Raw genomic sequence first — 24,137 nt, forward strand, 5'->3', positions numbered from 1 at the left:
GACTATGATACATTCCAGCTGCCAGCTATATTACTCATGGCTTTGCTTTGGCCACTGTGAGTGTTAGATTGCCTTTATTCTGCTGTTGCCCTTTTTGTAATTAATTTTTACTTGCATCTCCTCCCATTTACAGGTATGCGGCCACCTGCTAGCTGTATTATATTTGCATGGCCCATTCTGAGTTGCAAGACTCCCATAGTAGTAATTTCTATGGCATTTCACCTTTACTTTGTGCTGTTGCCATTTAATCTTATTTTACATGTCCTCCCATCTTCAGCTCTGCAGCCACCTGCCAGCTGTATTATATTTGCTTGGCCCATTCTGAGTTGCAAGTATCCCATAATAATGATTTCTACTTCATTTCTCCTTTATTGTATGCTGTTGCTCCTTATTTTTTTTTTAGATGTCCTCCCATTGTCAGCTCTGCAGCCCCCCGCCTGCTGTATTATTGAGTGCATCAATGGTCCATTGTGGGTTGCAGACTCCCATATTGCTGATTTGTACAGTATTTCCCTTGTTCTGCTACTTCCTCTGCCTTTTGCTATTTCCTGCCTCTTTGTGCCTGTGTGCTGTGTAAACATCAAGAAATGGCCCTCTCCTGGGCACAAACATGCTCCTCATTTCATGGAATAAGAGTAAACAGCCTCAGACATCCCCCTCACTTAGCTGTGCTTAGATAAGATGAAACCAGCCAACAGACATCCAATGTGCTTACACCAAGCATGACATATCCCCTTTTCATGTTCCTTGCTCCTTAGGTGCAGTCTGACACTAAAACTTTCCTGACAAAGTTGTGATTCAGTATAAGTCACCTCATTAACATATACCACTGCCTCCAGCCCTAGTTACTGCACTGAGTATGAGCATTCCCCCTTAGCAACCACTGTTCCCAGGCAATATTTACTTTCTGCATGCCATTGACTATAATGGCAAAATGTAGAAAGTTGTGAATATTACCCCCCCCCATTTCTACATATACTCCCCCCTTCCAGTAGCGTACCACTTCCCCTGCCCTCAATGGCCGAGTTCGGCCAACAGAAATAAGCATTTTTTTTTAAATGGTTTTGCATGCCAATGGCCATATATTTAGCCATTGGTAAGCATACCTTCAATAATACATGCTTTCTGGAGCGATGACATGCCTCCGTTGTGTAGATTGCAGAAATGTATTCGGTTAGTAACCGAATACATTTCTGCAAGTTACACTGTTCCAGCACAGAGACATGCTGCTTAGCTGGATCGCTAATCCAGCTCATTTGCATGGTTTTCACCATCAAATGAGCTGATTAGTATACAGCATGGCTTTCTGTGCTGGAACAATGTAGGGCTGCTTGTGCACATTAAAACAGCACGTACCTGAATCGCAAGATGGCCATTTTCCGTGCAGGAGTGGTTTCACTCTTCCTGCATGGAAAAGAAAGCATTGTAAATCCTGGGGAAAGTTTTATTTAAAAAAAATTGAAACTATTTATTATGCCAATGGCCATATATTTAGCCATTGACATGCCTACTAGATATAATATATGATTTATTATGAGATGGCATGCCTCCGTTTTCTAATTTGCAGAAATGTGTTCAGCTGGTAACTGAACACATTTCTGCTTCTTACACTATTCTTGCATGGACACCTGCTAGCCTGATGAATCACTAATTCACCTCATTTGCATGGTTTTCACCAGCAAATTAGTTAATTAGCATTAGGCAGTGGTGTCCGTGCAGGAATAGTGTAGGAGCACTTGTGCACATCCTGGGAGCCCTTTGCTGAATCGCTCAATGGCCATGTTCCATGCAGCAGCTGCTATACTATTCCTACACTCCCTGAATCCCAGGGATAGTCTAACCAAGGCTATGTAGAGTGATGCCATCATCTCTTTGCTTCTGGAATCTAGTCCTCAGTAGAATAACCCGAGCTTTGTCCAAAAACATCTTCTCACCTCTCATATAATGATAATGAAAGCTTACCTCCCATATCATTAGAATTAATGCTAATTATTACGAATACAAAATGCCCATTGAGACTCTTTTTCAACCTCCTGTGTAGACTCCACACACCAAGCAAATAAAAGAGGCAAACAAGTGGCAAGAGCACATTTCTGGATACACTGGAAGTTTGGAATAAGAAACACAAAAGTTCATCACAAGTGATACATAAAACAAGAACAGTCTTCTTCATTATTTGTACATGTTTATTATATTTGTAATGAAGGCAAAATAGTTAAATTATAAAAAGTCTGTACACTTACTAAACACAAAGTTGGTGACAATTTTTTTTACAAAATATACAAAACCATTTATATACTATATTACAGCAAGATAGTGCAAGGTGGTGTGCATGTTCAGACATCAGATTAACTTTTCTGTACAAAGCTAACATGACAGTTCAACGTATCTGCTTCTAGTTGTCACATATTTATGTACTGACAGATATCGTTTACAAACAACAGTAGAGCTGAGGGTTTTGTTTTGAACTGCCTAGGTATCCTTGGTACAGGGCTGGGTTTGAATGGTATTTGCTGATGCAGTACAGAAAATACGCAGTACAGTACAGAACAATATATTATATGACAATACAACCATACAATGGAGTGCGTAATTTCAATCAAGAGTAAAGAATATATTTTTCCTGAAATGTCCATTACTAAAGAGAATCAAAGTAGTACAATGTCTAATGACAAAAAGTCATCTCTCCCATCTTTGCATCCAAAGTCTGTTTCTTCATGTGTGCATCTTTTCTTTTTCTGCCTTTTGCCTACAACTTGTATCTTCCCTGTTTTATCTGTGTAAAGGCAGTTACCTGGAAAGAGTCAGTGTGTGTAAAAATAAGACAGCACTTAACTGCAAAATAATGTTCAGCATAGACCCTTGCATACTAAATTATCAGGGTGTGAACATTTTGTTTTTCATTAACACGAATCTGTGTAACATTAAAGATAGAGTTACTACTGACTGAAAGAGTATGAATTTGTTCTAGTGACACCAAAATGTAGCAGGTTTTGTGAGTTTCAGCTAGACTTTGCAAGTGTTTGTGTTGCATAAGATAATGCAGTAAATAAAACATAGCAATCACACCTTGAAATTAAATTGTAGAAGGTATTTTCCTAATTTACAATCCATCTGTATTCACAGAACAAGCCGTGTTTAGCTCATTTAATCCTTTAAAGCTGTATGTGTCTCCTGCGTACTGTATCTGCTGTTGAGAAGCTTTAAAGACTGGCAAAAAAAATTATAAATTGTGTCCATTCTGCTAAAAATACATGTCTCTGATTGCTTTATGAAATATCTTTAGTATATCAACAGAAAAATAGCCAGTTTGCCTTTAGAAATCACCTACTAATGTCAAAGAAACAAAATACAGTGAGGGACAAGACATCTGTGGTTGTATTATGTAATTTTCACTCTGAAATCAGTTAATGCAGACAGTCAGTAGAAATTGTTGTGTCACTGCATACTTAGCAGGTCACTATTTCTTACACTTAGCAGGTCTTTTGTGGCTAAGTTTGTTTTTCCTGAAAAACAATGTAGCTTCATAATTCATTTTTTGGTCTCCAACACCCTGAGCTGTTTTGCGCTGGGCCCTTTAATGGCTGTTCTGAATGGGAGGATTTATTATGCCTGGAATTTGTAAGCTTATCAGAAGCATTTGCTCTTGAAGTTCTTTGACCTCTCTTGTACAAGTACTTCAGTTAAGAAAATGAAAGTTATTCTTTACTGTGTTACCTGAAACAGAAGAATGTAATAATCTAATAGTAGACATGGCAACAAATACACAATCATAAAAAAACATATAATACAGTAATAAATTCATTATTTTAAAAAATATTATACATTTTCTGCTATAGCAAATTTCTTAAGTGGTATATGCCATACAAAATGAGAAATAAGTCACTTATATTGATTGTATTAACCACTAAACCATTCAAAATTATTATGTTTCTTCTTAAAACAGAATTATTAAGCAGTTATTAATGCAGCTAGTATAATGCTTGCCCCAACTTCATGTTTTTTACAGCTCACAAAAAAAATGAGCAAAATTAAATATATCTTTTATCAGTATCACCATGACTCAGGTCTTCTGGATAAACTAGCCACATGGTGTGCTCAATGTGGCAAAATTACAGGTTTTTGAAGCATTAATGGGTGAGTGGCTGTGGATCAAAAATGTAATGTTGCTGTTACTTTCATTGCAATGTGTTGTATTGTACAAGCCTTTGTTGTGCAATTTGGGAAATTTTCCCCTTTTTCCATTTTAGTGTAATTGTGGAGTTGGTATATATTACTTAGTGGGGTGTTGGTGTGCAGGAGGCATTTTTTGCTTTTTCATTGCTTTCACATCACCATTTTGATGTTTATTTTTCAAAAATCGCTGATTTGTTGGAATACTATTTGTTTGCTCATGATTAAACTGTGCTCAGTCCTAACGCAACATGTATACCTACTTAACAAACAAGAGGATTTTCACAACTGACTTAAGCTTTTAAATTTTCGCTCATAAATTGGGGGCCTTCATCTTACTCAACACATATCACCTTCTTAGCCTAAAACTGAATATTGTTTTGTGTCAAAAATATGCTTAAACTTGCCTGCTGGAGTTGAGTAACTACTCTCTACTGTGACACTAAGGAACAGGGTTCGCTGATAGGTATGAGTCATTGAAACTCTTATTGTGGGAAAGGAGTGGGTGTCCATGAATTGCTGTCTTTCCTTGGGAGGGGCAGAAACTTGGGGTGTTGCATTAGCATGGAACTTGTCAGGCCTCACTGGGCCGCTGTCTGTAATATGCTTTTAGTGTGCAGCCAGGTGTTCATTTTATCATTTAATATGATATCCTGGGTTAAGAGCTGCACATGCAGGTACAGAAATAGCCTTTGTGCTGACCAGGCACTTAAGGATAATGTTGTCTTGAACTGTTACCTCCCATGATCCTTACTGGGTTTCAGATAACTGTTAGCTCCATTCAGGTCTCCTGCCTTCCACCAGATATGTCTCAGGCAGCTAGTATAAATCATACAGCTTGGCAGCATGCTGCTGGCTTATGGCAGGACAGGAGAACAGCACCTTTACTTCATATATTCATTCCACTGAGAAGAACAGGCTAGATGTGCAGGGTGCTAAACAAGCTACTACTTTAATACATGCAATTTTACACTTTCGCTGAGGTTCTTATCGAGGATACCTTGCAACAGAAACTGAATGGGCAGCTGTGAATATTTCTAGAAGATGCTGCACTGCACTGCATGCTGGATATGAAGGCATAGGGATAGGACTAACAAAATGAGTAGCAATTTTGAGATACAGCCAAGATAATGGCAACTTAACTGCAATGCAAAAACTAATGGGCAAGGTAATTAAAAGCATACATTTTGGGACAGTTGCTGACTGATGACAAACAAGTAGGCATAAGGCAGGAGCTAAGCAATGCAAGGCTTATCACTGATTTTACTATAAAGAAATCTGACGGAGGGCTTTGGTGATGATACACTGGGGCTTCACACTAACAGGTGGTATTATGTTATATATCTTAATACCTTTTAAGGATATTAGTAAAATTCATTGTGACTACTTGTATCAGAGAAAAAAAGGTTTAAATCCAAAACTCTGGGTTTATGATTTAATAAGGAAAGACATATGAAGGCACCTCTTCACCAAGCACTTAGTATAGAAACATGAATGAACAGCTTGGATAAGTTTGTAAGCAATGGGACAGGCAGTAGTTCAAAGATGAAGAAATCCTGCTGAGTGGTAGAATATATATGGTACTGAAACATGGGATTGGGGCATGGAGGTGATATTTGTTATTAAAATCAATTTAATCTTGACTCGGGATGAGAAAGATATCAGTTGTGATTTATACCACAATATAGCACAGTATCTAGCATTTTAAAGCATTTTTTGTTTTATTTTTATCTAGACATCTATGGCACTTTGATGTGCTGAGAACTTGGAAATGTAATTCTACCCTTCAGGATTGCCTTTTTTATTTCACAGCATCCTGATATGACCTCATCTAATCCCTTGGTTTTATTCTGCCTGCAGCAGAGAGAGAGACAGAGAGAGAGAGAGAGTAATGTGTCTCTCTATTAATCTCCTCTTTTACAAAATACTTTTGCTCAAAAGGCCTTCAGCCAAATGCTTTTACATTAAGAGCACTCTTTGATTGTGTGCAAGTAAAACACCGATATAGTTGGCAATACATGCTTTCCCTTAGTCTGTGAAGCCCTTTATTTTGTTTATAGCATTTTGCTAGCTAGAAGACGTGGGCCACTAGAAGCTTACACCAGCCTCCACAAGTACATGCATAACCGGTGAAAAATAATTCATTACACATACAAAACAAGTCTATAAAATCATGACAAATGGAGAAAAAAGTCTACAAAAACGTGTCCTGTAATTCAAATTATAGTATAAAATTAGAGATGGGTATAATGAAATGCATAACATTAAATGAGAACATTGCACAGAGAGCCACTAGCTGTACCATTAATTTCTCCATGCTTTTTCTAATCTTTTGATTCTTTGTATTTGGGCATTAGTATCTTTCATTTTTTATATAAGTCAAAGCAAGTTTATGGATTAGCAACCAGCAGTTTCTTCTGTGTTAAGCCACTGGAGATATGTACACATTTTTTGTGGTGGCTGTGTATATTCATGTACACCAATAAGACTGCCTGGGCAGCATAGGTACCATATGTCTAATGGATGGCACTGACTGAAACAGTTTTAAAATAGCTGATGTAATAAAGTGAGTACTTATAACATGACTCACTAAAATAATTAATAAAATATGACTAGCTAATGTGTGTATTCAGACATACGGTACGTGATTTCAGTTACTACCTGGAGACTATGCCTTCTAATATACGATTCACATGCAATTGTAATGATCGTTGATGGAATACTATCTTGTACAAGTCTGTCAGTTTGTTAACTCCAAACATATAAGTGAAAAATTAAATTACGTACCTTATCGTTTTTGAAAGGCAACCGGCAGTTCTCTGCTGGGTACTAAGTTCCCAGAATGAAGTGCTTCAACGGGCTCAAGGTCAGTGGCAAGTATTCTGTACTTCCTTACCAGCTGAAATACAGACAGTGTTTTATTACAAGGTGCACTACTGTCAAGAGAGGAAAACTACATGATTCAGTCTGCAGCACTACAACTTTCTATCAGTTTTGTAATGTGTCCTTTAGCTTCTGGTATAAACTGTCATTTGTCCAAATATCATATGTTTACATCTTTGATTTGCAAACTAAAATTTTATAAAATATGTCAGCTTGCATTAAATTTTTGTTGCAAACTCAGAAAAACCTACCTGAAAGCTTAGGGCAATTTAATACTGCAATAGATGGCCTGTCTTGTTTGAATATTCATTCTGAGCAATAATAACAATAAAAAAAAAAATAAATCACTGCAAGCCTTGTACATTGCATCCACGGTGTTGAAGGTTGAACGTCGAGATGGCACCTCGGCATTCGTAAAAAATCTATTGCCAATCATTAGCGGACCGGAGTTCCGCTGTGGTGACCCCTAACCGGGAAAAAGCTGAAAGACAAACAACAACTGCAAGCCCTGTACATTATTACCATTAGTATAACAAAACCACAATGGAGTTAAACATTCTGTCCTAAAACAACATCTGCTAATTTGTGCTGTATTTCCAATAAATATTATATACTTAGGAAGTGTAATTCTGATGCCGTAACATACTGTATATGTCATATCAAATATCTCTTTTATGCCTGACGTCTAAATCCTTATAGATTTTATATTCAGTGCGCAAGTGTAACATCTGTATCCTACTTTTATGAAGTGGTAAAGTAAGTCATCAGAATATTTTTAATTCTTACAAAACACAGTACATGAAAAATGTTAAAAATTGTTACAATAAAGTCCACATACAAAATCAAGAACTATTTTAGAACTGAATTCTGCAACTTAAAATAAAATAATATTAATGTTACAAACTGCCCTTTGCACATACTGTGGACACATATATAAACTGTGATTTGCGTATACTATGTTAACAAACACGGAACAGCATTATATATTCAGCTAGGAAACCTCAAAGCAAATGCCTGCAAGGGAAAAGCTCTTAGGGGAAAACTCAACACAGAACCGTCCAAAGGCTTTTCTTGGTCCGGTGGCATTGATGACTACAGACACATAACTTGTTGTTGTTGCGTCTTTAGGCTTTTCTCGGTTAGGGGTCACCACAGCGGAATTCTGGTCCGCTAATGATTGGCAGTAGATTTTTTACGTGCCGAGTTGCCAGCCCTGACTCACACCCTTCAACGAAGGTACGCCCATTCACGCATGTCTCCACACAGAAGACGCTCTAGCTGAGAATCGAACAGGACAACGTCTTACTGTGAGGTGACAACGCTACCACAGCAGCACCACTGCAGTTACTACAGACACCTAACTATCCATGGCTAATGAATGCCAGAGATAGATTTCAAAGTATTTAAGGAAGAAGAATACTTCAATATGATTATCACATATACAGAGAGAAATGTATTGCCACAAGGAATTAGTTTCAGCCAGTGTCTGGCTGAGAGGTATATGCATTTTTGTGCCAAGAACTGCACTTTTCTTGCTTTGGTTATGCTCATCCCAGATTAGTCAGGAAACAATGTAGAGGACAAGTGGAAACATGTCAAACCTCACCTAGGTTGTGGCAGTAGTATGAGGAATGTGGAGGCCACACACACACACACACACACACACACTCACATACACACTCACACACACACACACACACACACACACACACACACACACACACATACACAAACACAGACACACACACACACACACACACACACACACACACACACACACACACACACACACACACACACACACACAAATACATGCAGACAAACACTGACACATGCACAAAACATCTCAGACCTGATAAGTACCACAGCAGAAATCAGCAGTGATGTGTGGGTAGCATGCATTCACATACACACACACACACACACACACACACACACACACACACACACACACGCACGCACGCACACACACACACACACACACACTAGACATGACTAGTGACTCAACACCAGTGGGTAACGTATATGTGGAAGTATGCTCTCACACTAAGGCCAGTTAACAATGTGACAGTAGTACGTGAGGATGAAGTTACATACTCAAGACAAATAAAAATAGTGAGCTGACACCATTCTGCAGGCTATAGAAATAACTGAAAAATCAAAGAATGGTATAGCACTTCAGCAAATGTCAAGCTTTCTTTCCAAAAGCCATCTGTAGAATATGCAGATTTGGTTCTTAGACTGCATTTTGAAGGGTCTGTAGCACAGAAATCAAATGTCCACATAACCCAACAGCTATGCTAATCAAGCCCTCATTAACCTAACATGACTCTGCCCATGGTGAGTTAACCAGCCTTTAAGATCTTTGAAACAGACTTCGGTAGATATCATGATGTGTTATAGATAAAATATTCACTTTTTCCCCAAGACATGCATTACTTCGGTAATAGTGTTGTCTCAAGATACAGCAACCTATGTTTTAAAATATTAAGATGTGGGTACAAAACTCCACCCCCTTCTCATGCAGATGATTGTGGAGTATTTCCCTTTGTATGACCTCATATAGTTTTTAGTAAAACTATGTTCTGGAATCTTGCATTTTGTGCAGTTGATAAAGAACCTTGATTCAGCTGCAGAGTGAGACACTGTTTCACACAGAACCAGAAAAGTGGACCAAATATAACAAATTTAGACTTATGGTTTTAATTAAAATGAATTGCTCTAACAAAAATAGATATGGGCTTTGATTTATAAAAGGTATACATTAGGACAATTAATGGTATAGCATCAAAAATTCTAGAGTTCAATTCCCAAGGAGATATCATAAGACTGCATGGATACTGAGTCCAGGAGGATAGTATCAGCCAATATCCATGGAATTTAAGGGCTACATATAGGTACAGCACACAAGCATAGTCTTCCAAGGCAGCACTGCTGAATACATGCAGGCCTAGAACTCATCATCTCAAGGCCTTGCAAACAATATCCATTCCTTTAAAAGTTGAAGCAAACACTCTCTGTATCTGTCATGCCTTGCCATCACTGCAATCAGTATAATCACCAAGTAACACACTCTGAAACAGCTCTCTGCTGTCTAATACTCCTCCATTTCACAATGCTACCACCAGTTAAAATAATTTAATTTCCTTGTGCATTATCTACCACCCTACTCCACTCTATGATCATTATAAATGGACACAGACAAGAGTCACATAATAGCTATTGCTATCTTATATATGATCAGAAGTCAGCCGCAGCCAGCTGTCAGCTCCATCTAAAATGTGACCATCATTCCCATCTAGAATGTGACCTTCATTCCCATCTAGAATGTGACCATCAATCCCATCTAGAATGTGACCTTCATTCCCATCTAGAATGTGACCTTCATTCCCATCTAGAATGTGACCTTCATTCCCATCTAGAATGTGACCATCATTCCCATCTAGAATGTGACCTTCATTCCCATCTAGAATGTGACCATCATTCCCATCTAGAATGCGACCTTCATTCCTGCAAGTGTTAGCACAGCCACAAGTCAACTGCAGACTGACATTCTGAATAACTGTGCATATCAGTGTGCATGCACTTATTCAGAACTGTGACTGGGCAGACAACCTTAGTGGTGTAAGATGGGCTGGAATGGTGATCACCTCACTGGTTCAAAAATGTCAGTTAGCAGGCAGTCTAATAGGTTTGATAGGGGCAGGGTTAGTTGGCAGCACTTGTTCAGAACTCCCAGAGCCAGATAGCCCTACTGATGTGAAAACAGCTATGCTATTTGCCAGTTACAGTTGCATAGATGTGTCACATGGTTCACAGTCATAATTTTACACCTGGCTGATCCCCCCCCCCCCATTCTTGCCATCTTTATAGGCTTTCCTTCACTACACCACACTGTTGATCTTTACTTACTCAACCTGATAGGAGTCTCTCTTTCCCAGCTATTCCCTCTTGCACTTTCTCTCTCTAGATCCCCTGCCTATTCCTCTGTGCCTCACCCTTCTTCTCTTTCTTTCTGAACTTCTCTACTATATGCTACTCTAGGTTGACTTCTCTCTTAGTTTAATCATGCCTTTCTAAACAAAGTGAAATAACTACTTCACTCCATCCTTCTCTTGTTTAGTATCTGTTCTGTCTTTTCTTAAAAACCTCTATTTGTACCTTGTTATCCTTGTAGGTACCTCTATGGTATGAGCTTATGTATTGCATATTTTGTTATTTGTAACACTTTTTACTCTGGGGCTTTTACCCCTAGGCCTCCACTGAAAAAGGGCTTGTGCCCACTCGGCCTTTCCCAGTCAATAAAGATTAAATAAATAAAATAAAATTAATTAATATATTTTTTTGATGGTTGGGCTCATTTTCAGAAATACCTATTCAGAACTCTCAATTAGCAGATTGCCATGATGATGAAATCAGGGATGTACTGATTGTTAACTCTTGTGATAACTGCAGTCGGATGTGAAGAATTAATTTGAGTTGGCTTTTTGCAGTGTGTTTAGAAGTAAGGTCTACATGTAGTCATGACAGACATATAAATGTATGTAAAACATATCAACAGGGATTTCACAGTAAATCACATAACAATAATATAATTTACAGCACACAGCCAAAAAGTACCAACATCTATTAGACCAAGAACAAATTGTGCAAAACAGATCATAATTATGAGCTCATTATGCAGTACTTCAGCAAACAAAAAGGGGTAGTTTTAGTCCTGTCCAGCTATCTGCAAACATAAATAAGTAAACAGTACCCTACTGCACAGATCAGCTGTCTGCACACAGCTACAATGCAGTGTACATCCTGCTGTCTGCACACAACTACCCTGCAGTGTACATCCTGCTGTCTGCATACAACTACCATGCAGTGTACATCCTGCTGTCTGCATACAACTACCATGCAGTGTACATCCTGCTGTCTGCATACAACTACCCTGCAGTGTACATCCTGCTGTCTGCACACAGCTAATATGCAGTGTACATCCTGCTGTCTGCATACAACTACCTTGCAGTGTACATCCTGCTGTCTGCACACAACTACCCTGCAGTGTACATCCTGCTGTCTGCATACAACTACCATGCAGTGTACATCCTACTGTCTGCATACAACTACCATGCAGTGTACATCCTGCTGTCTGCATACAACTACCATGCAGTGTACATCCTACTGTCTGCATACAACTACCATGCAGTGTACATCCTGCTGTCTGCACACAACTACCCTGCAGTGTACATCCTACTGTCTGCATACAACTACCCTGCAGTGTACATCCTACTGTCTGCATACAACTACCATGCAGTGTACATCCTGCTGTCTGCATACAACTACCATGCAGTGTACATCCTGCTGTCTGCACACAACTACCCTGCAGTGTACATCCTGCTGTCTGCATACAACTACCATGCAGTGTACATCCTGCTGTCTGCACACAACTACCCTGCAGTGTACATCCTGCTGTCTGCATACAACTACCATGCAGTGTACATCCTACTGTCTGCATACAACTACCATGCAGTGTACATCCTGCTGTCTGCACACAGCTAATATGCAGTGTACACCTTGATGTTCCTCGCCCTTCAGACAAGATTTGTTAGTGTGGTTGAAGGATAATACCTCTGGTTACAGGTACAGATGGTTCTGTGCCTTATCTTAGATTTGGTAAATTCTTTCCTTGCTGATTTTTGTCATGCTGTCTGTAGGATGCTAGTTCATAACCGTCATATAATCCAAAAATAATGACTAAACTCTAGGAAACAGCTGGCTCATTATTTGTTCTTCACTTTCTTTCACTAGTTACATTTGGACCTGACTAACATTTTTTTTTCAAATAAAATGTAGTGTCAACTTGACTTGCATACCTAAAACCTTCAAAGACTTTTTATACATATCATTTAGTTATACAAACCAAACACCTTTTTCAAGGGTAATTAACTACTTATTTAGAAAAAAACTAAAACAATACCCACCCAACACAGTGCCAGCTGTAGCTGCAGTTCTGCCAGGCGACGCCCAATGCACATTCTTTTGCCAACGCCAAATGGTACATGAGCAAAGGGGTTAATGGAACTCCTTTCCTGAAGCCAGCGTTCAGGTTTAAAGTGTTTTCCATCTTCAAAATATTCTTCATTTGACCCAAGAGCATGGCTGTTTATCATAACTATTGTCTGCAGATTTAAGGAATACACTATTATTACTAGCTGCAGCTTTTAAGATTTCTCAAACATATCAGGTATATGTAATCAGCAATTTTAGTCTATTCACAATTTTTTACAGTCATTATAAGATGAAGCTAGACAAAAAACATGAAGTGAATTAGTTTTAAAAAATCAAAAGAACTGTTTCTGACTATACCAGAGGGGTTACTTTATATTTTCCTATCATCACCCTTAATGAGCTTTCAGGTCATTACTAGGGGGTAAGAACTAACTGCAAAGGACAAAATTCAAACTAAGACTGCTCAGCAGATGTCTACCAAAGTGCCTCTGAATAAAGACTCTGCAATGGAAAGTGAATCATTTTGTTTGAAATATTAAACTAAGTTCCCCATTCCCTAGCTTTCATAGAGAGGAAAAAGACATTGCTTCAGTTTATGAAAAATCTCAAGTAAGCATACTCTTTGCAGGGCTAGCCACCGAGTGGTGTAAACCTTGACTCTATATGATCGTCACTCTTGAAGTGACACCCTGGCCCCATGTGAAAAATGGGAAAAAAGGGTCTGTGGCCGGCTGGACGGATTGTTTTCTTCTGTAATATTTGTTACTTCTCAAGGGTTTATCCAGCTAATAAATGATAACTAAATTGGTAAGTTCCTCATTTTACCACTGAACCCTTTAGAAATGTTCTGAACTACCAAACTACTATCCTTACTAAAAGGATACAAGGCCTAAACAGCATCTAATACATGGACTGACTCAAAGCCATTTCACTATGCTTGGTATCTTACAGACTGCTAAGCAGTGACCTGGGTCTGGCATACAAGGCATCCTCCAACACAGTACTGATGGATTTATTGCATGTCAGCAAGTCAAATGGCATCAGAAATAGTCCAGGGGTCTGAACCTCTTCTGCAGCTTCAACAGAACTATTTATCTTGCAGAGGATACTGCTGCTGTGGAAAAATACGCCCCAGCCACATAAAACAAAGCTCATTCTTCTCCATATTCAAGTGCAACTTGTACCTATGGATGAGAAACAGGAGATTTACCCCAGGACTCCCCCCTGTACTACTAATGGAGAGAGGCATCTCCGAAATGCTTTATCCCAAGCACAGGATCATCAAATTATATATGGTATGATCCCAGTTATTCTCATTAGGGGTTATATATAATCATCAGCCATAGGATAGATAAGGCCAATCTCTAACCATATGGGATAGGTTAATTCAAGCAGAAAAAAGGAAACTGGCCAGGCCTAAATTGGTTCACAAGGGCAGCTAATCTAGTACTTATCTGTGAACCTATGAACCACTTGTTCAATATACCCCCGTTGGCACGAAAGGTGTGCTGATCATGTTAACACTTACCAATCATATGAAGCTGACACAGCTTTAGCATAGTTTTTGCTTATCCTTCCATGGATACAAGTCTATATTCACATTTACCAGCTGTGGAAAGTCATCATGTCTTCTTCTGCATTTTTTTTGTTACCATATAGTCAAAATGCAGTCTTCTGAGCAAAATGTCATAATTTGCCTCTGCATTCTGAAGGAAAATTACATTTTTAAGATAGCCATTCAACTAACCCTTGAGCAATTTAAGCATGTCCCAAAATGCCTACTTTTGGTTCACCAATGTCCATGTCATGTACATACCTGTTACCAGTGTTAAGCAAACGCAAATACAACAGCTGTATAGGTTGCACAGCAGGCACCAGTGACTACTCCTAATGTGTTACCTGTGATTTAACAACAGACAGTCCTACCCACTAGTTATCACCTGTGGCACAACACTTCTGTGACACTCTTGTGCCTGTCATCTGTGGCTCAGCTACCATACCAGTTCTTATCATGTGTGGCACAATAATAGCACCACCCCTCTTCTTATTAACTGTGGCACATAAATGATGAGTATGGCTTTGTACTGGATGTCTATAGCAAAATGATGAGTGCCACACTTGTATCTGTTGCAACTAGCACCATTACTAGTGTCACCCCATTACCACTGATACTGACATCTGTAGCACAGCATTTCACTGACACCACTGTGTCTGTCACCTGTGGCTCAACTGCCACACCTATACTTGTCACATGTGACACCACTACCATTGTCAGTCCTGTACTTATCACCTATGACACTGTAACTGTTAGTGTCACTCTGTGGCTTTAATCTGTGGCACAGTATATATCAGTACTACAGCTGTACCTGTCTCCTGTGGTACAGCTAGCAACACTGACATTTTTTTATCTTAAAAGTGCTTTAAATTTTCTGACCTAAACAAGTGTCACAAATAACTTCCACCTGCTTCAGACTTATGCTAACTGAACACGTAGGTCCTTTGGGTAAGACTTTTATCCATTGTGTCATCTACCTAAGTCAGTGGTAACTTAGACCAGCATTAAAGATCACAAAATGATACTCACCCCTTTAGGTAATGCATAATCTCCCAGAACTGTCTCTCTGTCAAGGGTTCGACTTGTAAATGGCACTGAAGGCTTTAACCTAAAGACAGCAGTTTAAGGTTCTGTTAGAAAGGCTGCAGGAACTGCATGTTAAATATAAAATGTAAATGGTCATTGAGGGAAATAACATTTAAGTTAAAGTAGTACCTCATTGATTCTTTCAGACAAGCTTTGAGATAAGGCATTCTCTTAATGTCTTCAGCAGTAGGAATTTGGTTTTCAGGTAAAACATCTTCTATCTCTCTGAAGAGTATTTCTTGTGCATCAGGGTTTCGGGAAAGATTGAAGATGGCCCAGAGCAGACTGTTTGCCGTCTGAAAATTTAATCAAAAAGCATTACTCCAAGAAACAGTTTGGTAAACAGGCTTTCCTGCACTTTGTTAATCTAATGAATATATGCACTGTCTACATCTCATCACAAGTCTTGCAAACCTTGTACAGAACTGTATAAACTGTATGTAGCTTATATAAATTAGTAATGCCATTTCTAAAATGCCTTTTGAAATTTATGACTCAGATTTCATAAAATGTCCAGATATCTTTTTTACCAAGAACACTAGTGTGCAAAAATTATTTGTGGTTAATGAATTTTTGAAATGTCAGGCTTATTAAATAGCTTATTATGCACTTAGGACCAATGTCTGGTATCTGAAATGGCATCACTCATGTGAGTAACCTGCTGATACATCAGAGAGTTTAAGACACAAATTATGCTCCCAGCGAGTCTTTGCATTAAACACAAAGTGAGCATGTAGAGCACAGTTCATGTCAGAAAGCTAAAAGAAGCAAATGAGGCTCAACACTAAGCAGCTCAAATAAAAAGCTTGTAGCAAAGGTCACAATTGCACTGGCAACCTTAGCTCTGGAAAGCTCCTTTGATTAGCAGCCAGCTAGTGAGAAGCACTTTAAACCAACCACTCCCCCATCAGTCACTGAGTGCTTTAAAATGACTTGGCATGTCAGTCATTACTGCTTGAACAATATTGCTAAGTGTCATTTATTAGTAATTATTTCACTTTCAGCTCAGTGGTTTTAATGCAAGCACTATGAAGTCCAAGCGCTGTTCTCGAATTCACAATTAAAAAAACAATCCTAAATGACATCCTACAATGAATGTATAGTCATCAAAGTGACCACTTAGGGGGCACAAAATTGACAAACAAGGGATTTTAACTTCACTTTGGATAGAATGTAAGCAGCACAGAAGCAGAGCAGTTGGCATTGCTGCCTCTCAGAAATGTGTGTGTGTGAGTGTGTGTGTGTGTGTGTGTGTGTGTGTGTGTGTGTGTGTGTGTGTGTGTGTGTGTGTGTGTGTGTGTGTGTGTGTGTGTGTGTGTGTGTGTGTGTGTGCATCTATGCATCTGGATGTGTGTTCTGTGATGGCATAGTGCCTTGTTTAAAATTAGTTTCTCTTTATTGACCCACTGAGTCCCAGGAGAAGATCCACCTCCTCTGTGACCCTGAAATGGATTAAGAGGCTAATCAGAAAATGAATGGAATGAATTGTTCAGGATTCATTGAGCTGAACTGAGCTTTTAGTGATGATCTAGGTACTAGAGTTTCACATTTCAGAGCTGTGATGTGACTCCAAAATTGACAAGCATAAGCACAAATTCAACCCGCCACTATTCTGTATGAATGTTCTCCTTTTGACATTTTCAAGTTACAATACATAGATAGCATACATCTTAATTTTCAAAAAACTGGCAACGCACTTGAGGGAAAAAGGGGGGGAGGCAATTACAGTAAGACGCTGTCCGGTTCGATTCTCAGCTAGAGCATCTTCTGCGTGGAGATATGCGTGAATGGGTGTACCTTCGTTGAAGGTTGTGTGTCAGGCCTGGCAAGCTGGTACGTAAAAATCAACTGCCAATTATTAGCGGACCGGAGTTCCTCTGTGGCGACCCCTAACCGGAAAAAGCCGAAAGACACAAACAAACAGTGCATTCTATGAGTGCACAACTGAGTCTGTTTCACACCAGTACACAACTGTGCAGAACGAGACACCAGGCTATACTGGGGTATTTCAGTCTATGTTGCTGCTGTATAGCATATCAAGCTCCACATGACATACTAGACAGGTTATCAAACCACTCCTGTATGTCATATCAGAAAGGTAACCTAATCACTCATTACATGCTACACCAGAAAAGATGCAGCTGATAATGTCCAGATATTCACAGACATTGGTGGTACATAAGAACTGATTAATCCATCCCATTGGCCTCTTTCTCTGCTTACTGCCTAAACTGCTGAGCTTATTTAGTGTATAACCAAATTTTCCCAAATAGAACTACTTTCTTTATTCCCTTCATTGTGTTTGACCTCACAGCCTCCTTAGAAAGGCTTTTCTATGCTATTTGCAAAATGTGATACCCAGAGCTTCCTACAGTGTTTCAGAGGGGGTCTCACTAAACAAGAAATAATAACTTGCATTTGCCTTGTGGTTTTGCTTCTCTATATATATCCTTTTATCCTTCATTAAAATTCATGACACTGTTAAAGCAACAAAGTTATATGTAATGCCAGCCATCAGTTAAATAAATCTTCTATAGAAATATGTTCCTTTCTTATCAAAGATTTTTCTCTTCTTACCTTGAATGAATTAAATAATAGTCACCTATCTTTTTATAAACATTTTTATGACCATTGTTTTGGTGATTCCAACAATGGTTTATTTCCTCTTACCCCCAAAATACTACAGCCATTCGCACTTAAATACCTATGGGGTGGGCTTTATACATGATCAAGCATACAGGTAGTTATTATGGCTTTGGTAATTGCTTACTGGGTAGTAGTAGCCACACTTAAGCAATATAAATTCAACTGTGTAAGGAATAAAAATCCGCATAACTGAGATACTATACCAGGTAGTATGGGGGCCAGATTCCAAAAGACTTTGTTCAATGGAATTGACATATTCCACTATAAGTCCTATCTATACAGTAGGCTTACACCAGAGTAAGCCATTAACACAAGAGACCAAACCAAGTTATTTTATTAGAAAACATGGGAATGTATTACACAGACTGTTCAGAATTCTACAATACATTAAAAAGATTTAATCCAGTCATGTGTTTGATGGTTATTAACTATTCATTCATATGCCTTTTCAATGCCCACGTTGTTTATATTTTTACAGCAAAGACTTAAAGGTGATAGAGTTTCTTACCGATTCTACAGCTCCAATTTGCATTTCTGTAATTGTAGCATATAGCTCCTTCTTGGTTATCTTACTACAGCTGAAAATGTCAGAAAGAAAGTCCTCTGATGGTTTAGCTGCATGCCTCATTAATCTCTTGTCGATGTAATATTTAACTGTTAAAAAAATAATATTTTTACATTTAAAAATTATATAGCAATATGACCTACTGCAGACACTATATTAATTTATGTTTATAGTTTCTGTCCTCCAAGAATATAAATAAAAAAATAAACAAATAACCTTATTCATCAAAGACACAAGCCAGATCATGGTCTTATGAATATAATTTAAACTCTATAATATGTAAATCCACTTAACATTGCTACCTGTTTTGAAAATGTGATCCCAGGCCTTCGTATGGTCCTTCCAGATTTTTGTGTTCCATCTCTTATGAAGTTCAACTGGGGTTACCATCATCAGGCCAAATGTACTCATCATCTGTAGAAACCATTACAAAACCATATTACATGACAAGTTTAGACTAAAATAAAATCTTACTTTTGGGTAATGTTAAAAATTAATGATTCTTCAGCAACAAAACAGATGATAAAAATTCTGGTCCTTGGCTAGCTCAGTTTAGCTGATTGGACAATAATTCTAGACCACTATTACAAATCCATGGAATGCTTTCTGATCCACACTTCAAAACTTAACATTAGAGAATCTTTTACACAAGTCTGGTAAGATACTTAAGCTATGCAGAGACCTAAAGAACAGTACTCAAGGGTCACATCTTTGCATGATGTATTAAAGATTCATTCATTGCATACTAATAAATGACCTGCCATCTCCTAATGGTGATGATTCAACCATTATTTGCTCTGCTAAATCGACAACAGAACGTCTGAAAATAACCCAGAATGCCTTTACTGCTACTGTTACTGCATCCTCTATAGACCTAAATGCTTTCTTACCTGCTCTACAAAGAGAACTCTGGCCTCAACATTTCTCCTACCTTCTCTCCTGTATGGTGCTCCCCTCCTTACCAATATCCAGGACAGCTTGAGTCCTGTTATAATAAGGTTGCCAAGTTTGCAAACAATGCAAAATACTCTTCCCATCACTGTATCTCCCTAGAATTGCTTTACTGGCTCAAACTTCCACATTATCTAACCTATCTACAATTAATCATAGCACACTAAATCATTTACAGACCATTAGACTGCCCAGCCCTTTCTACCGTTTTAAGCCATTACCACCCAAACAGGCCACTCAGATCTGAAAATCAACTTCTCCTGCAAGTAGACAAACCAAAACTCCCAGCTGGTGACATGCTCTACTCTTTCTCTATTGCCAAGCTATGGAATGCTCTCCCAGTAGCTATCAGAACCTCCAGTAATATCTCTTCCTTCTAAAAATCTCTGCGACAACACCACTCCACCCTATGAGAATGCAAGTGCCTCAGTTCTCATCCCTCCATAAGCTGAATCCTCACACCTTAAGTCATATTTCACCCTTATTCACATCTTCACCTCTTCAAATTTTCCTTTACCACTACTTCAAACATGTATACGTTATCTATCTATGCCTTACTATCAGGTAATAATTCAATTTACATGTCACCTGGCACTATTGTTCTGGCTGATACTTTTAGAGCACCTTGAAAAAATAAATATATAGGACTGCTTTTACCATTCTATTTTCTCTAAATGTATAGTAATATGATTGCTTAAGTTACTATGTATCCCTAAACTGTATTAATATGTACATACAGTATGCTTATATGCATCTTATTTTGTTCTTGTAGAATACTGTTTGTTTTTGTATAATACTGTTTGCATTTAGTCAGAGTCAAAATAAACTTTATTGTCATTCAGAAACCACACACGTGCAAAAACTAAACAAAATTCTGTGTCTCTGGACTCAATGTGCAGACAACATATAGACTATTTTCAAAGACATTTACATATAACTTCTAGCTATTACATCATGGACATGCAGATAGAACGACTAATACTACACACAATTAGAAATGCATTTTAACACTTTTTACTGTGGACTATTACTTGCCTGAGACTAGTATTGTACAGGTACTTGGTTAAGACATTATACTGATCATTGCACAGAAACAGGCATTTGAGTATTGCACTGTGAACCTTAGAGTTTTGTACTATAGACCTTATAGTATTGCACTATGGTTAATTTACAAATTTGCAGTATGTATTGCACTGAAAGAAGATATATATTTTATGGCATTGTTGCTGCCCTAAATGGGCTATAAGTTAAAAGTCATGGTGAATATTGCACTAAGTATTAGATGAGACTGGTAACCAGATTAATGCACAATTTGAGACAAGCTTCTACAATTTCTACTGACTTACTAACTGCTTTGAAAATTATGTACTATTATACTAACTGGCTTCTGGAGATTTTCTCCCTTGCCCTCCACTGAAAATGGGCTTTTTTGGCCCAATAGACTTTCCAATGCCAACAAATAAATAAATAATTAGCGCTTATGTATAAAATAAACAGCCAAGTAGTGCAAGTCTTTAAAGATGATTTCAGTTGTACTAAAATGCCAATTAGCTGTTTGTGTAGTTTGTATGTTTTTCATATTGCATGATGTTTTTGTTTTTTTGTTTTTTTTCATTCAGGTTTTAGGTCACAATTTTTTTGCTAAGAAGTTAACAGTTAATTATTGAGAGAATATATATATATATATATATATATATATATATATATATATATATATATATTTCAAGAAAGTGCTTAAGTATAATACAGATGTCTAGTGAAAGTGGTATTCTACATTTTACAACAGCTTAGATTATCATTGTTAATATATGGAACTCCCCAGAATTACGTTACCAAAGTGCTTTTTAATTCATTCTGCAAAGGTAAAGACAGCAAGCCTACAGGTGTGATAAGCTGCATATTTACCCATAAAGTCTTCTCTCAGATACGTGCTTGCAATGTAATTATTTTATTATCTAGTGGTTTGAATAGTATCCTTTGTGTCACTAAGCTTTAGCGCTGGAAGTCTTTTTTCCTTGATTTAATAATTTTGAGTATTTTCTGCATCCCATTAGTATGATTCACACAGTTTAAATAAATGTTAGCACATTCTCATGTCATGTGACTACTACTATGCATCACAGGTAACAGCAGATTAATACTTGGGTTTGACCTGCATCACTTTTTTTTCTGGTTATTGGTTAAACAGAAAGATTATATCAAGAGCTTGTCAAGAACAAAGGAAATCCTCAGTGCCATGCATAGCTAGGAAATGTTAGGGTAATATAATGAGAGTTGTAAAACAGAACTATGTGCAAGTAACATAGTGACACTTGGTTCAGACAAGATTTGCATAACTTTCTAAACCAAGTGTAACTGAAGCACTAAATATTGAAAAAGGATAAAATAACTGGAGGTGTGATTTTTAGATAAGGGAAGGAGCAAATTACTTAGAAATAAATGGAATTTGTGGCAATTATACATACAGAATAATGTTCAGGAGGAGTGAGGTTTAAGGAAAGGCATCAGTTGAACAATTTATGAAACACTGGAGTGAATAATAATTGTTGAAAAGAAAGAGTACATAAATGTACTGTATAATGCATGGAAATTAAACAAATGTTAAGGTATGTGTGCCCATTTTTTAAGTAATATTTTAATAAAGGTGTTTAAAATACTTGCATAACTTTGATGTCTAAGAGTTACACAGCACACAGAAAGGTTTAACACAGCTTTAAGACTGCATCCCTGCACCGTGCTTCCTGAAAAGCTTTGTCAATGTGCTAGCTATGCTTGCATGAAGTTTTGAGCAAAGAATATTTTTAACCATTCCTGGGAGCTCTTGTTATTATATAGCAATAAGAATAATATTTGTAGGTCAGTCGTCCTTTTTATTCAAAATAATGCTACGGATTCTCATTGCATGCAGTAAAAAAGTATCTGTTTAATACATAAACTGCTTGTATTTACTTTTATGTATAGTTCATAGGTTCATAGGTTGGTACTAGGCTATCGGCCCAAGGGCCCATACAAGCCTAGCCAACAAGGTTCCCTGGCTTACGCCACCCAAGAAAGTTATTTTCCTGTGCCACTGATGACCAGAGACACAGAAGTGATCCCTGGGATGTATTTCCTATTTCCCATCCACTCATCAAGATTTTTCTTGAAGATTGCTAATGAAGAACTTTGCTTGACATAGATGGGTAGCCAGTTCCAGAGTATGGGAAGTCTCTGGGATAGGAATCTATCCCTCCAGCATGTCCTGTTTATTGTGGTGCCAAGGTCCCTAGAGCATGTAGCTCGGAGGGATAGGGATTTCTTTAGGTGTAGCATGTCCAACAGCTCTGGGTTTGACATAGCTTTATATGTTAGGCAGAGATCACCTCTGAGTAGGCGATATGCTACGGAGTAAAACTGGAGTTTTTTGAAGCGGTCAGTGTAGGGCATTTGTTTGAGTCCAGTAATCCTCTTTGTGAGGTACTTCTGTGGCCTTTCCAGCTGCTGCAGATGTCTTGTGAGGTACATTCCAAAAGGGGCGTTGTACTCTATAATGGGTCTAATGAGTGATGAGTATAGGGTAACAATGACCTCTTTTTTCCTGGACGAGAACCCTTTTATGATGAGGTGTGCCACGTAGAAGGTCTTCCTGACTACTGTGATGATGTGACTATCAAAGGAGAGACTACTGTCCACCTGGGTCCCAAGGTCTCTTATCATGCATTCGGTGTTAAGTAGATTGCTGCCTATGTGGTAGTTCATGGATACAGAGTTTTTACCAAAGGAGATGACACTGCACTTTTTGGCATTGAGCTTGAGGCCATGGCTCTGACACCAGGCATCTGTCTCAGAGAGGCCCTTCTGTAGGATGTTCACATCATTTGGGGACTTGACTATGGCTCCTAGTTTGCAGTCATCTGCGAACTTCATTAGCCAGAGGCCTTCTGTGTTAGCCTGTACTTCAGAGAAGTAGATACCAAACAGGAGCGGTCCCAGGACGGAACCCTGTGGTACTCCACTTGTCACTGGTTTGAGGTCAAATTTGGAGTCTGCAACTTTTACAGTGTGGGTTCTGTCAGTGAGCCAGTTGGCAACCCATCTTGTGACATAGGGATTTATGCCTAGTTTATTGAGTGCCATGTATAGTTCCACTAGTGATTGCCCCATGGACGTCAGGTGTAATTTAAATTTGAATTTAACATGACATGAATGGCACAGGCATATTCGAAGATTATACAATGATATATACGCTTGATATTTTTCTACAGAATAAATTCTATGTGTGTATTCTTTCGCTCGTGAAAA

At 38.2% G+C, this 24,137-nt stretch overlaps 1 protein-coding gene across 1 annotated transcript in view; it reads right to left on the minus strand.

Annotated features, from left to right (window-relative positions):
- Positions 1–2,180: 2,180 nt before the first annotated feature.
- LOC122816942 (1,25-dihydroxyvitamin D(3) 24-hydroxylase, mitochondrial) overlaps positions 2,181–24,137 on the minus strand; it is a 31,347-nt gene continuing 9,390 nt past the window's right edge. Inside the window, exons 6-12 of the mRNA XM_044090038.1 lie at positions 19,208–19,319; positions 18,849–18,994; positions 15,824–15,990; positions 15,638–15,716; positions 13,026–13,223; positions 6,961–7,072; positions 2,181–3,717 (exon numbers count right to left, since the gene is read on the minus strand). Coding sequence (XP_043945973.1) covers positions 6,962–7,072; positions 13,026–13,223; positions 15,638–15,716; positions 15,824–15,990; positions 18,849–18,994; positions 19,208–19,319 — 813 coding nt within the window. The 3' untranslated portion in view covers positions 2,181–3,717; position 6,961. The remainder of the gene's footprint in view (positions 3,718–6,960; positions 7,073–13,025; positions 13,224–15,637; positions 15,717–15,823; positions 15,991–18,848; positions 18,995–19,207; positions 19,320–24,137) is intronic.

Source organism: Protopterus annectens, chromosome 12.part0 (assembly GCF_019279795.1).
Source record: "Protopterus annectens isolate FY-2018-M chromosome 12.part0, PAN1.0, whole genome shotgun sequence".
In the NCBI taxonomy this organism is placed as follows: Eukaryota; Metazoa; Chordata; order Ceratodontiformes; family Protopteridae; genus Protopterus; species Protopterus annectens.